Source organism: Lagopus leucura, unplaced genomic scaffold (assembly GCF_019238085.1).
Source record: "Lagopus leucura isolate 7727_CA_CO unplaced genomic scaffold, USGS_WTPT01 259-5_obj-0_obj, whole genome shotgun sequence".
Lineage (NCBI taxonomy): Eukaryota > Metazoa > Chordata > Aves > Galliformes > Phasianidae > Lagopus > Lagopus leucura.
This window is the reverse complement of record NW_024963913.1, coordinates 49,423-65,120: the sequence shown is the minus strand read 5'-3', so window position 1 is coordinate 65,120 and position 15,698 is coordinate 49,423. Positions and strand designations below refer to the sequence as shown.

Here is a 15,698-nt window from a genome sequence, read left to right as displayed (position 1 = left end):
TGGAACACACCGTGCGTTTGGGGGATGCAACCGGGTGAACTCGGGGCCTCGCAGCAGCCACCCACTGCAATTTGGGGCCGAGACGAGGACAGCACGCATCTACAGCCACCAGAAAGCCGTGGCAGGGCTCCTCAGCCCGCTGCAGGAGCCGGGAACCGCACGGACCGAGCCGCCTCATGGCGCTGAGCTCTGAAATGGAGGCTCAACGGCAGTCTGGTGTTAATTATTCATGAGGGGGCGCGGCCACGAGAGAGACGTTGCTGTACAGTATGTTAATTAATGATGATGGAGGCGTGGCCACGCGAGAGGACGTTGTGTTGCACCGATTGATTATTCATGAGGGGGCGTGACCACGCGAGGACGTTGCTGGAAGGGGCGTGGCCTCGAATCAAACAGAGGGCGGGGCCCAAAGGGCGGGAAGGGCTCCGGGGGTTCTGGGCTGCTGAGGGGAAAAGGCGGGAAAGTAATTCCCGCCTGTAATTAGGAGGGGAAGATTATGGCCAACGCTTCCGAAGAGCTGGAATAAAACGCTTCAGCGCCCTCTGAAACGCCTGGTGTTACAAGGCTGGCCTTACAGAGAACCGGCGCCCTGAAAAGGGAAGTGTTTGAGCTGGGCCTCCAGATACACCGAATACACATTTGGGTTTAAGGAATAAAAAGACGCTGAAGCACACAAACACAGCCTGCCCCACACTGAGCCCCGCAGGCGCTGAGGGGCTCAAAGAGGGCAGCGAGGCCCGGCAGAATCGCGACAGAACGCATTTAGATGCGCGAATGAAGCGGGTTCTTTTCCCCTCCAGGTGTGTGGGGCGGCTCGGAGCTGTGGGAGCCCTGTGTGCTGCCCTGCGGCCTGGCGCTGCGCCTCAGCCTCAGGGCCCTGAGGAGCACCAATGAAAGGCCCAGCACAACCCGCCCAGCACCACGAATGGACAGAAAGTCATCACAACAACAATAATACTAATAATAACGAGGAGAGAAGCGGGTGTTTTCTTGCTCCCGTAGAGATTCCTGTGCTGTCGCTCCACTGCCGCCCTCAGACCGTCCCCATCGCAGCCGTTTGCTAATTGGGGTTTTTATTGCACTGCTTTGCGCCACCAAAGAGCAGCAATAAAAACACGCTTCCCACCAGCCGTCAGTCTGGGCCGCTGGGTAACAGCACTGACATCCACGGCAGTTTTTTTGCCGTCCCTCACTTGAATTCATGCACTTCCCTGAGGAGGAAAAGCAGTAAATTCCTGCTAATATTTGAGGCGATTGGTTTTATGTCACTGGCTGTGAGTGAGGGGAATGGAGAGGATCCAAACCAATCCCCAAAGCAAACAAGCTTTTGTAACAAGTGTTTGCCAAAGGCTAACAGGGGGCTGGGGAAAATATCCTGGGGCTGAAGGGCGTCCATTAGCAGGAATTTAGCGACTGCTTGAGGATGGGGAAGGTTGTATAGGAGATAGGAAGTTGATGCTTTCGGCCTTGTAAACAAATTAGGTTATAGCAACAAATAAGATGAACCTTCCTGGACAGTGCTATGGGTTGAGCTTGTTAAATATTTAACGTTTACCTTTCAATTTCCAGTCTCCATTAAGCAGTTCTCTAAACAAGCGGAGTCCCAGCAGCAGATGGAGGTACACAGAGCATTGCATTGCTCTGGCTGAATTCCCTAAGAAATAAAAAACAAGCCAGAGAGGAAGCAAGGAGGAGCTTTTCTGTTTATCTGGGGGTGATTTCTTGAAGGTTCTTACAGGCTTCTTGGAAATTGCATCCATTTTCTATCTTTGGCTTAAGCAAAGCCAAGTGAAACATTCATTCTGGTGCAGATACATTTGCTTCTGGTGCTTGCGGAGCTACAGAATATAAGCAGTCTGTGCTAAGATTGTAACATAGCTAAACTAAAAATGTTTCCAGCAGTGCACGGCTTCCTCTCCTGGTCGATGCCGACCCCGCTGCCCTCAGCAGAGCCCATCTGTAACACTTCCACTGGAATGCCCCGCGTCCTTTCTGTTGTCAGTACAGACAGAGCTTCCATTGTGGACGTGGTGTATCACAGAGGCCCGGCCTGCATGCTTCAGCAATAAATACGAGGGATGTTTGGAACTTGTTTTCTGTAATTTTGGTAAATTTTTGATCTTTCAAACAACGGAGTCTATTCTCTGAGCACATTTCCCACTGACAGTAGCTGGGATGTTGCAGTGCAGCTTGGACAGACTCCAGTTGTGTTGCTACCAGCGCTGCCAGCTCTTCCAGTCACACAGCAGCGCTCATTCTCTTTGTCAGTTTCCCTGAGTCCTCATCTGTCAGAACCAAGAAATGGTGTTAAAAAAACCACACACACACAAAAGTTAAACGTTAAGATGCAGTGAATCACTGGGTCTTGCTGTTGGGCAGTGTGAGGTGCGCCTACCCCAGAGACTCAGAGCAGAAGGCAGATCAAAAGCTCAGCTCTTTCTCAAAGCTCACTGCTTTTTAGACCTTCGTTTGGGGAAAACCTGTGTCACTGAACCAGGCAATACTGTGCGGTTTCTTTGTACAGCACACGTAGTCATTACATTGAATTAAGCCACCTGTCAGTTTAAATGCTGCTGGAGATAGATAGTTTGCAGCTTTGTACCTGTAGTATTCTGGTTTGGTCGGATGTCAGCACGCATGTGTGCAATTAGCACTCTAAAGCAATCAAGAATTCTTCTGGTAACATCAATAACATCACTACCTCTGCTTTATTACTATTTATCCTGTTGAATAATCTGTGTGATCAGGTAAGGGAATGTTGTTGATGACTGCAACCTGTCTATTTTCCAACATTTATGCGGTGCACCCGACCGGGATTTTCACACTCCGCTGCTGTGCCAACAGCCATTTCCTCTTCTTACCTTTGGAGAGAATTTCCCCATCTGAAAATACGACTCTCCTGTTTTCTCCCCAGGATAAATGTGTGAGAGCAGCAGAACGATGGCCTCCATTGCAAGGACCAGCTGCACCTCCGCCCCAAACCAGAAGCACAGAGGCAGTAACCAACGCTGCAGGCGGAGCTGCTGCACTGTGGACACAGATTCCCAATCTCTGTCTACACTGGGATACTTTAAAACACTGCCATTAGAGATCTTCCAAATGCTGCTGAGCTATCTCTCAGGTGAGGCTCTGACAAAAGAGGTTTTTGTTTGCAATATCTGAGCATCACCACTTCAAAAGCCATTACTATTTAAAATGTTTTCCATTTCAGTGAGTTGAGGACATTTCATGTCACTCGTTGTCTGAATTTTCTGCTTTCAGGTCTGTGAGGAACCACGTTTCTAAAAGTCAAACGTAATTGCAGACTGTTGGAAACACTTTTTGCCTATTGTGTGACAAGTATTCCTTAGATCAATACACTGCTAATTAATCCCAGTCTGTTGGGAAATGGGTTAAGCAGAAATTAATTAATTAATTTCAAACTTCGTTTCTTGACCTGCTTTTGGAGTTATTGGCTGCTGATCAGCACTTTTCTTGCAGCAACGACTTACGCCTGGTTTTGCTCTTTCAGTGAAGGACATCAGTGTGCTGAGCATGGTGTCAAAAGCCATCAGCAACCGCCTCGTTAATTACATCTCAACCCCATCAGGAAACCGAAGGCTGTTACTGCAAGACTTCCATGACATCAAGCTGCCTGGCAAGAGGGATGGATCCTGCATAATAGAGCACTACAAATCTCTAGGTGATCCTAGAGCCAGTGGTAACGATTAGAGGGGACCCAAACTTGGTTGAAAGGGTTCTGCTCTGCCCGTTGGTCAGCAGGGCGCCGAGGGCACAGCCCAAAACATTTTGCAGCTCCCTGTGGAAGTGAAGTTCCTCACTGTGCCAAACGGCCCACATTGATACCATCAACTGGGGGGGGGGTTGCTTGAAATGATGCCAGAACCTCCCGGTGCTGGATAAATGCTGTGCATTCGGCCTCCTCCACCGTGTTTATCTTTATTTTTTCATATTAAATGGAAAGCAGAGGGGCTGGCTCTGTTCTCAATAGCAGGTTTTTCCAAATTTAGCTTATTTGGACACCGCAACTGGAAACTGCAGCAGAAAGCTGCAGGGCTCCCAGGCTCACAGGAGGAATGTGGCTGTTCAGACCGCCTGCCTGTGTCAGTTTGGAGTAGATTGCATTCCTCAGCCTGGGAAAATGCTGCTGCTGTGCTTAAATGCAGCCTGGTTCTAAAGCCACTGCCACCAGAGGGGCTGACAGCCTGCAGGAGATGCAGTGCAGAGCACATCCCACCTCCTGGAAGAGAAGTGTCCTCCCCACGAAAGCGTGGTCACAGCTGTCACTGCTGAGCTTTTCTCTTGGGCAGCCTTGTCACAGAGTTCAAAGGCTGAAATGGGCATCAAGAGCTCCTCCTCAGCCCCAGTTATGGGCAGTGCCTGCATTGTGGCTGTCATGGCATGCAGTGTGTGAACCAAAGCTGGGTGGAAAGGCTCATTAATTCTTTATTCAGCCTTCTTTTAGCACAGCCTCGTAGAAACCAAGATCCAAATGACATGGAGTTGCTGGTAGTGAGAAGCATTGTGCAGCCTTGTGTTAGAATTTGCTTTCTCACTTTTTCTGCTGGTTGTTTAAAGTGTTCATTCCAACTCACTCAGCCCACCACTGAGATGGAACACTTTCCATGCATGTAAAGCAGCCAAAAACTTCTTCACCCATCCACCGTAAGCATTAATCCATCAGACAGATTAGATTGGAACTTCATTTGACCCGTATTAACGGAGCTGATTAAAAAAAGTTGTTGCTCATTTGACAGAGAAATCAAATGACATGATGGCTAGATGTAGCATTACAGCTGTAAGTTTGGAGGCACACACAGGGCAAAAGAATGCAGCTTAGATCAAAGACATCCCATTGTAGGCAAGCCACGTAGACTGTAAGGTATCTTAAAATAATTTCAGTGCTTGACTCGTTTCTAAAATGAGGCTGATACCCTGAAGTTGTCGTTCTGTTGTTGTTGTTAATTAAAATTGGCTCAGGCATCGTAGCAACCACAATGTTGCTACGAATGGCAACTTGCTTGAATAGGGGTGTGAGCCCCACATCAGAGCAGGCTTAGCAACAAAAATACATCTCCTGTATCCACAGGTGATCAGCAGGAGGCTCAAGAGAACGTTTTGGTTAAGGGGTCAGGTACAAAATCAGTGTTTGCTTTACAGCAATTTGGCTCAGAGGGAAAAACCTTCCCTGTCCAGAGGGCTGCAGTCTGCCTGTGCTGCACGAGTCCCTTCAATTTTGGGGTCTGACAGCAGGACCTCAATGCTTCCAAGGAAAGAGCCCACAAAATGCAAAAAGCACTGTCTGACATTGGAGAAGTTTGTGGGAGATGGCAGCCCAGCACAAAGCACGAGCTTCTCTGCAGATTTCTTTGGTTCATTAACTGTGCCTGCCTTATTCTGACTTAAAGGTCTTTTCCAACCAAATTCTGGCCTTATTCTGACTTAAAGGTCTTTCCCAACCTCAATAACTCTACCACTCTATGTCTTACTCCAATAGCAGCTTCTGAAGAGCAAGCTGTCAAAAAATGCTTCTGAACATCCAGCTCAGGCAATGCAGTAACGATGTGCCAGTGAGGAACTCACAGCTGTGTTTATTTCCTTTGCAGGGCTGTTGCTTAAGAGATGCACCCTTCTGTTGCCTACCAAAGACAGGCTGAAGTACGTGCACAAGGTTCTCTCTGAAGTAAGCCCACCTGCTCTGAATCCTCGAGTTCCTTTACAGTGATTCGTGGTGGAATGGCCTCTTACTGTCCCTGTGCTGGAGGCCATTCCCACAGCACCATGAGTTTGAGTCCTGCACCCCTCTGATCCGTACACAAGGAACCGTGAGCATTTTCAGCCGCAGGAACCCACCTATGTTAATTACTGTTAATTATTGCTGTTCTGTGCTTACAGGTTTCCTGCTTTAAACTCAGCGGCTGTCCGAGTCCCCTGCACTGTGTAGGATTACAATGCTATGGGGTATTTTTGCAGGTATGGCATCTTCCTGGAGAGAAGGCGAGTATCACCCGAAAGAATTTGTTCTACCAATTCATCTGTGCTTTTGCAATATGCTGAGAAGCTTAAGAGTGCTTTAAGCTGGGTGGGAGGGGACAGCTTGCATTTATCTCGCATGAGAAGTTACATTTCTACCTAAACCTGCAGCTCAATCCATCCGTTCCCCCCCCCCTTTTTTGTGGTCTCCAGATCCTAATAGCAGGCTGGGATGAGTTGGAGTGTCACCGGGTCTTCAACTTCCTCTGTGAGCTCAGCAATTTGCCCCGTAAAGTGCAGGCAGTCGTCAGCTGCAGGCCAGGTAAGCAGCAGAGCAGCTCCTCCCAAATCAAAGCGCACCATGGAGAAGCCCCAAAATGGATCCTGATGGCTGCGATTCATCAGGACTGAGAGCAGTTCAACTCCGCCGAGCCTTGAGGCGCTGATCCTGATCCTGACTCAGTTTGTTAGCAGCCCTGCTGTCACACACAGAGCAGGAATCCTAAAGCAAAAACTTTGCCTTCATACAGATTCTTTTTTTTCCCCTCCAAAACGGAAGATCAGGCGAGATTTCATGAGAGCCACCCCTTTTTAAAGCTGATTTTCCCATTGCATTCTCAAAGCAGTGCGGTGTTACACACACACACAACTCCAAACATGGGCTTGGTGTCTCCTGCAGAGCACTGCCAGGGAAACTGATGAGAAAGCAGCCAGGAGAGAAGCGATGCAGCACCAATTAGATCTGCTATTTCTGAAGTCCACTTTGCAGGAGCTCTGCTGTTGGCCAGCACTGCCCTGGCTGTTCCTGTGGAACACTTTACACACGATTCCTCCTGTTTCCACTTACTGATTCCATCAGAGGGAAAAGATCAGAGGAATCAACCAGCAGAGCTGAACGCACGCTTGCAGGAGACGCTGCAGAGGGCTACCAGAGGGGGCACTGAATTACTGCAAGTTATCCAGAGGAGCCAAACTCAGCAAGAAACGGCTGAGAATCAGCGCCCCCTCCTTCAGAAATCCCTTCTCCCTCTGCCTGGCAGATGATCCCTGTGCTGTGGGAGGGACGGAGGGTTGATGCCTGTGTTTGTTCCCCCAGGAAGCGCCAGGAAGCTGGAGCTGAGGATCAGGCTGTTCTGCAGGAGCGTCCTGCTGACCCACTGGGCTCATCGTGGGGATTCTGCCTTCTGGTTGACTCGCATTTTAAAGCCGTGGCCAATGGTCAACCAAGCTCGCCTGCTGTACATCATCTTTGGGCCAGTGTCCCCCCTTGATGGCAAGTAGTTTGGGGGGGGGGGGTCACTGTTCAAAATGTCTCCCTTGAGAGCGAGGTTTCCTGCAGGGTGTAGCAATTCCCATCCCGGCTTTACGCCAATCCAATGTAATTGTATCACCTGGAGAAAAGTCTGCAGCTGCACGTGACAAACGTAGATGTTGAGTTACAGTTAAAGCGAGGGAGCTGCAGCCTGAGCAGAGCAGAGTCAGGCTGAACAAACCTCAAAGAAGCTCCTTGCTTCCCTCAAGAAAAACGCTTTTTCCCTGCTATTAAACCAGACTTTCTTTAAGTCACCCCATCCGCTGCTGCTGCAACCCCTGCAAAGCGATGGAAGAAAAATCTCCCTGTCACCAAGGCTGAATTACATTACCTGAACTCCCTTCCTCTGACTCTGCTCTAAGGCCCAGTTCCATTGGTTCAAAAAATTGCTGTGTGATTAATATTGCTCAGGACACGTGGTTTGGCAGAAGATGATAGAAGGACCAACAGATGAGACCAGTCTGAAAGGTTTAGCAGATGCCATTAAGCTCCTGTACGATGCAGAAGCAAGAGAGTGGACAGCAGACGATGTTATCAGCCTTGTGGATGAGCTGTCAGGTGTGTTTGTAGCTTCCTCATTAATCCACAGCATTGCATGCTCACAGCTTCCAGCATTAATTGCATTCCAGACACTCAGCGCCGACTGCAATATTCCTTGCAGTAGCTGAGGGGTGACTGGAAAAGCCATTAGGTTTGGAAGCTGAGGAAGAGAGAAACCCAGCTTATAAACCCAGGCTGTCTTTCCCCATTGTGAAGCAGTTTAAGAATCTGTGAAGACCTTTAAAATCCAAGCCCTGTCTGACTGCAGTTCTGAGGGCAGCCCCCCCCCCTTATGACCCCCAATTCTCCTTAACCACCAAAGCCAGCGGTTTATAAATTCACCCCTTCCTCAGCAGCCCATAAAGGCTCTCCTCTTTGTTTGGGGCTCACTAAGGCTGTCCCAATTTCATTACAAAGTGGTTCCCCGCGAGTGGCTGCTGGAGAACAACGCTCGGCTCCTCATCCTGAGTGGAAACAACATTTGCTTCACTTTCATGGCCAGCAAAGCAGTGAATGGAAGAGCTGTGGAGTTGGCCAGACTCGTGGTCTTCCTGGCCTTGGTGAGTGCTGCTGAGCAGCTCCTCCTGTCTCTCTGCTCCCAGATTTGCTTTCTTAGACTTGAAATCTGTTTCCCCATCTACTCCTATGATCTGTGAGTAGTCCAGCAGGAGATTTGGTGCTCTGTCACTGCCTGGTCCCTGTGCAACACATCCAGCAACACAACCTCTGCGAGGCAGCAAGCCTGCAAGCCTGCTCCTGAGGAGAGGGACCTCAGGCAAAAGGCAGAGGAGATTCCCCTGCAGTGATGCCCCACAGTTAGCTCTGATTGCAACCAATGCAGCCATTCGTTAGAGTCCGTTGTTAGAGCTAAGATTTCATCTTGCCTTTTTAGTGTCAGACCTGTCACAAAAAAACCCACGTTTCTGATACCTTGTGTGCACATCAGGTGTGTGAGAAGGACCTGTACTGCATGGACTGGGCGGTAAAAATGATGCAGAAGGTCTGCAAAGTTTTCAGCACCCCGGGAGAGAGAAACATCTTCCTGCAGAGCGTGGAGAACGCCTTTGCTCACATGGTCATGGACACGCTGCAGGCAGTGCTGGCCGGTAAGCCTGCAGGCTGAGCTCCTGCAGCTCTGTGTGCCACAGCAGGCTGTGCACGTCTCCTCAGCCCCAGCAGGAGCTCAGCTGTGGCTCTGGCAGCGAGCAGCACGGCTCGCTTAGGGCAGGTTTTCATCCTAACACACAACTGTTCCTGTGTTCACCACCTTTGGGTGAGCCAGCAAAGGAATTTCGGAGGGCGTCTCGCGTGTCATTTCACAGCTGTCCTACCATCAGGTGCAGCACAGCTGATGCCTCATAAATCTGGGTGGAAATTGCTGATTTGGCCTCTGTGATAAACGCAGAGTGAGATTTCAGAGAGTCACTGAGTTGGTTTTTCCTTCGTACTGACAGGGAATCGTGACCAAGAGGACGTCAGCTTTCTGAACCTGTTCCACCTCGTGAACGCACAAGCGAACTTCCACAAGGAAATACTCTACCTGGCCATGAGAAGCGGCAGCAGCGCCATTTGATGCTGTGCAGCAGCACCACTGGGTGCCGTGCAGCTCGCAGCCTCCCGCTCTGCTCCTCTGCAGCTCTGCCCCTCGCACTCAGCAGCACTGAGGAAGCGGGTCAGGGCCCTTTGCGTTGGGAACACAAACCACATTCCTTTCCCACTGAGGATGTTTGCACACGCCATAAAAAGCGGCGCCGTTTTCACATGTGATGCACGCGCACGGAGCAAAGCGCGTTGTCTCAGGTCAGAACCAAAACCGTTTTGATCTTTCTGTTGTGTTTTCTCTTGGGAATCCGGCGAGAAAAAATAAAAAAGACAGAATTAGAGAAGCACAGCCACATTTATCCAGTCTGCCATCATCCCTCGTGGTACAACAGAAGGGCTGCACGTGCAGTTGTGGCAGAAAGAGGTGATTCCCAAAAGAAGCCGAACTGCTTTGATGACGTGAGGCCTTTTCCTTGTTCTCTTCCCCAAAACTGAGGGTGCCTTCAGGTTCTTCCCCTGCCTGCGTGGTCACAGAGCTGTTAAGGTGTTTGTAACCATAACAGAGCTAACAGCGCATTGAACGCACCTAGGCTGAGATCCCTGTTTCATTTCAGCATGTAAACGTTTGCTACTTACAAAAACCTTTGCTTTTCTGCTCTGTTCCTTCAAACCAAAGGTGTGTAACACCAAATAAAGAGCACTTGGCTGTGAGCTGCTTACAACGCAGTTATTTGTGTGATTACAGACCCCTCTGCTCCACCCCGATCACTTCTCACACGTTCCTATGCTCCTTTAGCACAGGGCTTCTGCTGCAGGCTGAGCTTCGCAAAGCCGACCTTCAGCCGCTGGTGCAGCCGCAGCGATCCCGGTTTATCTCAGCAGAGCTCCTCATCTGACCAGAGCCCTGCGGCGGTTTTCTGGGAGGTTAAAGATTCCCAAGGCGTTTTTCCATCGTGCGGCTCCGGACAGGAGCAGATCTGCGCTGCGTGCCGGTAGATGGCAGAGGTGAAAGCTTTCCGTGAGAGCAGCAGCTCCTGCTGGATCCCAGCATCTTCCTCGCGTCCGTTCGAAGGCTTAACCTCAAAGCGCGCCGCATCCCGCCGCGGTGCTGCGGCTGATTGCTGTACGCGAAGGGGCGAGGTGCGGGATTCTCCGTCTGAAGCCCCTCCGGCTGCACAAAGCGCGATCCACGGCCGCCCTTTGGCTCGCCGGCAGCCGTTGACAAAGCTGAAATGTCCGAGCTGTCAGCGCCAGCCCTGCCTCGCTGCAGACCCTCCAGGAACGCACAAATGCGGATGATCTACAGCATCACAACCAGCAGCTTCTTTCCCTTTCTCTCACAACAGCTCAGCTTTTGGGGCTGCTTTGGGATTTCTGCACTGCTCAGAGCTGCGCCGGCGCTTCCAGCAGATGGAGCCTTTCTTGCCCAAAGGCCCAAAGCCCACAGGTTTTAATTGAGGGGGTCGATGGGAGCCTGCTAGGATGAGACACACAACCCTACGGTGCCACTGCCGCCCTTTTGCAGACCGGGACTGAGCCCAGAGCTGCAGGCCCGGCTCTGAGCTCCCAAAGGGCAGCAGCACACAGCTATCCGTGTCTGTTTGTCTGTCTGCTGCTCCCAGCCCTTCCCCCCCCACTGCCCCTCACCCTGCAGAGCAGTGCCACGTCCCACTGAGCTGCTGTGGGGCAGAGCTGGCGGCTGAGAGCTCAGGGGAAGAGAAAAGGATTGTTCCTGGTTTCACACTCAGCTGAGTTTCCATTCCATTCCTCCTTACTCACTCTCTCTTAATCACTGCAGATGTTGACATCAGATCCAGACTCACCAAGTGGAGGTTATTGAGAACATGACTTATGTGTGAAGAAATTCCTCCCGGAATATTTCACATTTTCGACTATATTTGGTGTGGAGCGAGAAGAACGCTCTGCCTGGGGCCTCAGACCCGGCACTGATTTGGAGTTTCTCTCCAGCATTTTACAGCAGGAACCCCTCAGCATCCCACTGGCTGCATCACAGCATCCCCGAGCCCCACATTCCCTCCCCTTTCCTCAGGTTCCCCCCCGCCCCCCGCCCAACCCCCCCCCCCCAGCGTCCCCTCCTTGGGTCCCTTGTCTCCCCATCCACATAAGGGGCAGTGGGTGACTGATGGGGCACAGCAGCTCTCCTGCTCTGACACATTTCGGGGGTGTTGTGCTTACAGTGATGAAGCATCCTGCGAGAGGCCGGGCAGCCAAACCCTCAGCTATAGAGGGCCGTGTGCTCTGCATAGGGCACTGCGTGGGACTGGCAGCATTAAGGCAGGGATTACTGCAGAGCTTCATAAAAGAACAGGAAAATTCTTCCCTCTGCCCCAAAGATCTCCCCAGACCTCTCCACGCTGGGGGGAAACAAGGCACAGAAACGTTCTTCCATCCCACAATCATTTCCATTGGATTAAAAACGTCCCTTGTCTGCACGGATTGCTCCGGGATCCCCTGGGGAGGCTCCCATCGCTCCCATCCCCCCGTAGGAAAGCAGCATCGCTCCGGGGACGCGGATTTGGTGCGGCCAAAGCAGCACCGACGCCATCAGATCTCCCCTCCTCCTCCTGGCCGTTTTATTTCATTGCACTGAGCATTTTTCACACGCACACGCTGAAATAATAAGAATTCGGAGTGCTTTCTAAACTGAAACCCGAAGGGCCGATCCCGACGCGCTCATCCCATGCAGGGGGGGGGGGTGGGGGGGGGGGGTTGGGTGAGGAGGACCCCACCGCGCTCCTTCATCCCCTCGGCCCCTCGCTCCGTCCTTCGGCTCCGGGCGGGAGCAAAGCTGTTCCAGAAGGATCTGCGGGAGAGAAGGGAGATGCTGGTGAGCAGCGGTGGGGGCGGGGGGGGTTCGCAGCTTCTTACGAGGGAGGCAGAGGCACCAGGATTCCCCTTCACCGCCTTTTAAATGATGCAGCCGCCGTCCCTCCTCTGCCCCCCTCCCCTCCCAAGGAACCGAAGCACAGCACCGGGAGGAGCTACACCCGGGGGAGGGGGGTCGGGGGCTTCCGCGGCGCGATCCGCTCGGAACAACGGCCGTCTGTGCGTTCCTTCCATCCCCGTGCAGAAAACATCAATAAATACAACCCCCTCCCCCCCCCCCCAGCTCGGTCCTGCCCAGTAATCAGCGCTCGGCTCACCTGCGCCGGGCTCTGCTCGGAGCCTCATCCCCCGCAGCGTCCCCTACAGCATGTAGATGATGTAGGACAGGATGACCAGGCCGATGATGGCGAAAAACATCAGGATGAAAATATCCAGCATGGCGAGGATCGAGCGGCCGCCGGGGCTCAGCTGTGTCCCCAGCGCCGTCCCCGACGTCCCCTCCGCGCGTCCCGCAGCCCTACAACCCTACAGCCCTACAACCCTACAGCCCTACAGCCCCGCAGCTCGGGTTGGCGATGCTGACCCCCGCAGCTCGGAGAGGCGACGCCGATCCCCGCAGCCGACTGGGAGATAAAAGGGTGGGCGCACGCGTGCAGCCCGGCTGCGGCCCCGCACGGCGCTCCCGGAGGCTCCGGTTGAGCTCCGTCAGCCCGAGATGCTCCCGTGGCTCCGGGGAACCCCATGTCCGCCTGGAAAGGGCTTCACCCCACACGGAGAGCTGCTCCCAGCAGAGCCCCGCAGCCAAGCGGGATCCTTTGCAGCGCCCTTTGCCTTTGGGTTCTCGCTCCGTTTCAGCCCATCCCAAAGCAATCCGTGAGCGGCAGCGGCGGCCACGCAGCCGGGTTTATTTTTTTTTTCTGTGGGTGCGGATGACATCCAGCACAGCTCAGCCCGGGATTTTTGGGGCAGCAAACCCTAAAAAGCAGCAGGAGCCGCTCCAGGAGCTGCGCAGCACCACTCAGAATAGCAGGAAAGGATTTCCTAAGGAAGAGTTCCTAAAAAATAAGGGTTTCTTGAGTTTTTAACTGTAAGCATTATTCTGGTTTGCATCACCAAAGGGAGCAGAGATGGAATGGGAGCAGCAAACGGAGCTGGGAGAGGAACGGGGCCAGCAGAGCCACCTCTGAGCCTCACCCCCTGCTCAGGGCTGGATGCAGATGCTGAACCCCCCGGGGCTGCACCCAGGGACAAGGATCTGCAGGGTCCCCACGTCCCCAGGTCCCTGTGTGTCCCCGGGGCACGAGGGAACAGCGCAACAACAGCAGCACCGCGGGCAGGTAGAAACGGTGCTTTTATTGTGGAGGAAACCGAGGATCGATCGGTCTGTTCTACTCGAGGGTTGGCTTAAAAAGGCCAAAGGCTGGATTTCGGTGGGTGCTCAGCCCCACAGGAAGGAAAACATGAGGACAAACCCCAACCAAGTGATGGATCCGAAGGAAAAACCTTCTAAGCACTGAGAGCTGACCGGGCAGCCGAGAAGGGCGAAGTTTATTTTACATTGGACGAGAAGCGATTCAGCTTTTCCATTTTTTTTTCTTTCTTTCTTTCCTTTTTTTTTTTTTTTTTAATGTTTTTTTATTCACTTATTTATTTTAAATACAGGTTTAGGTGCTTTTCAGCTATGAAAAAAGGCAAAAAAGTGCATAAGTCGAGAGAAAAGGCAGAAATGAAGCAGTAAGAGGTTTGTTTCCCACGGTGGGGGAGAAAGGGGCGCGGAGACTCAGGACAATGGTTCCAAGGTAGCATTAAAAAAAGGTCTGTATACCAAAACGTGATCACCTGTGTGATTTGGTCCATTAAAAAACGGTTTATTCACATTGACGCTCCCCCCCCCTGCTATTTCCCAGACGAGGATGATGAAGGACGGGGGGGACGGGGAGGGATGTGGACTCTCTGCCCCCTTCCCTCCTCCTGCGCTGCCTGTGTAGCACCGAGCGGACCTTCAGCCCATGCAGCCCACCCTGATGGGATGGAGGCAGGAGGGGGTGGGATGCTCCCAGCGGGGTCCTTCCCCGTCCCATGGGATTGTCCCCAGGCAGAGCTGAAGGCCGTCTGAACTCGGTCACTTTGGTCCTTTGGGACATGAGCACCTGGCTGCAGGCTTCCAGTTATACCTTCAGCTCTGGGACCTTCCCAGCCTGAACGGGAAGGGGTCAGAGATGTGCTTTGAAATCTTGGTCCATGAAGCGATCCAACATCAGCGGCCACCACCGCTGGGGACCAAGGGGTGAGAGGTGGGGGACGGCACAGGGCTCAGGGTGCTCAACCCCCCCCTCCCCGCTTCTGCTGCCAGCAGGGACAGCCCCCAGCGCAGTCCCAGTGCGGTGACAGAGCGGGGAGACACGTCACACTCGGCCCAAAGAGGCACAGGGATGGGGACCCAAAAAGGGAGAACCGGAGCTGCGGGGGGACATGAGGTCAGGGCAGCAGGTGCTCCTGCACAGTGGCACCACTCAGCCTGGGATGCAGAATGAGGCAGCTGGACCCCAAAAAAGCAGCAGGAGCCGCTCCCAGGGCTGCCCGGAACCATTCTGAATCCCAAGAAAAGATTATTTTTTTTTAAAAAAAAAGATTTTAACCACAAATATTTTTCTGGTTTGCAACACTGAGGACTGAGGGAGTGCAGTCAGAATAGGAACTGCAGACAGAGAGCCAGGGGAAGCAATGGGACGAGGCAGAGCCGGAGCAGCGCAGGGCAGGTGCTGCCAGCTGGTCCCCCCTGCATCCCCCCCCCTGCCCCCAAGAGTTGGGGTGTTTGGTCCTAAGGAAATGATTCTGCTCCTCCCTCCCCATGCATTCCCAGCACAGCGGGGGGGGGGGCCCAGCCTGGTGTGTGCGCCCCATCCCCTGCGGAAGAGAGGAGGAAGGCAGAGGGAGAAGCATTTGGTCCCAGAGCCCCCGCCATCCCTCGCAGACAGACCCTCAGTCCCGACAGAGCGAGAACAAAGCTACAATGGCGAGAGAAACCAGAGGCGGCTGCAGAAACACAAAGAAACCGAGACGTCGGGACGCGGCTCCGGCAGAGGGAAGGGATGCTGGGGGAGAGAGACGCGCGCGCACCGGGGCCACGGGGTGGGGAGGTTTGGCTCCAACCCCCTCAGATTGCTTCCACGTAGTTGGCGGGCAGCATCCCCGTGTCGCCCGTGCGTTCCACCGTGCCGTACATCCAACCGTCGTCGATCTGCTGCACGTTGATGATGGTGTCACCATCCTGGAAGGAGACCTCGTCTTCATCGGCCGCGTTGTAATCATAGACGGCGCGGAAACGCTTCTGTGGGGAGAGAGAGGTCAGCGGGCATGGAGCCCACCATGGGGAACACAGGGCTGTGCCAGCAATGGCAATGGGATCAAAGAATCACGGGATCGCCACGTGGTTTGGGTTGGAAGGGACCTCAAAGAATGCAGAACCATAGAGTGGTTGGGT

The 15,698-nt window shown here is 52.9% G+C and overlaps 2 protein-coding genes across 3 annotated transcripts in view; one reads left to right on the top strand and one right to left on the bottom strand.

The window, feature by feature from the left end:
• The first annotated feature begins 2,940 nt into the window (after positions 1-2,940).
• On the top strand, positions 2,941-9,912 carry FBXO47 (F-box protein 47). The gene is made up of 10 exons (XM_042891686.1): positions 2,941-3,121; positions 3,512-3,682; positions 5,607-5,683; positions 5,896-5,973; positions 6,187-6,295; positions 7,070-7,246; positions 7,697-7,843; positions 8,243-8,385; positions 8,772-8,931; positions 9,280-9,912. The coding sequence occupies exons 1-10, from the start codon at positions 2,941-2,943 to the stop codon at positions 9,396-9,398; spliced, it is 1,362 nt and encodes a 453-aa protein (XP_042747620.1). The 3' UTR covers positions 9,399-9,912.
• Positions 9,913-13,735: 3,823 nt separating this feature from the next.
• The window catches only part of LASP1 (LIM and SH3 protein 1), a 19,529-nt gene continuing 17,566 nt past the window's right edge, over positions 13,736-15,698 (bottom strand). For both annotated transcript variants that reach the window (XM_042891682.1, XM_042891684.1), the window contains one exon: positions 13,736-15,545. In XM_042891682.1, coding sequence (XP_042747616.1) covers positions 15,372-15,545 — 174 coding nt within the window. In that variant the 3' untranslated portion in view covers positions 13,736-15,371. The remainder of the gene's footprint in view (positions 15,546-15,698) is intronic.

What these genes read in the sequence shown, in the direction of transcription:
- FBXO47 (XM_042891686.1), top strand. Translation starts at nt 2,941, where the DNA reads ATGGCCTCCATTGCAAGGACCAGCTGCACCTCCGCCCCAAACCAGAAG. An exon ending in GCTATGGGGTATTTTTGCAG is followed by an intron (nt 5,974 to 6,186) that starts GTATGGCATCTT and finishes TGTGGTCTCCAG; the next exon opens with ATCCTAATAGCAGGCTGGGA. An exon ending in CCTTGTGGATGAGCTGTCAG is followed by an intron (nt 7,844 to 8,242) that starts GTGTGTTTGTAG and finishes TTCATTACAAAG; the next exon opens with TGGTTCCCCGCGAGTGGCTG.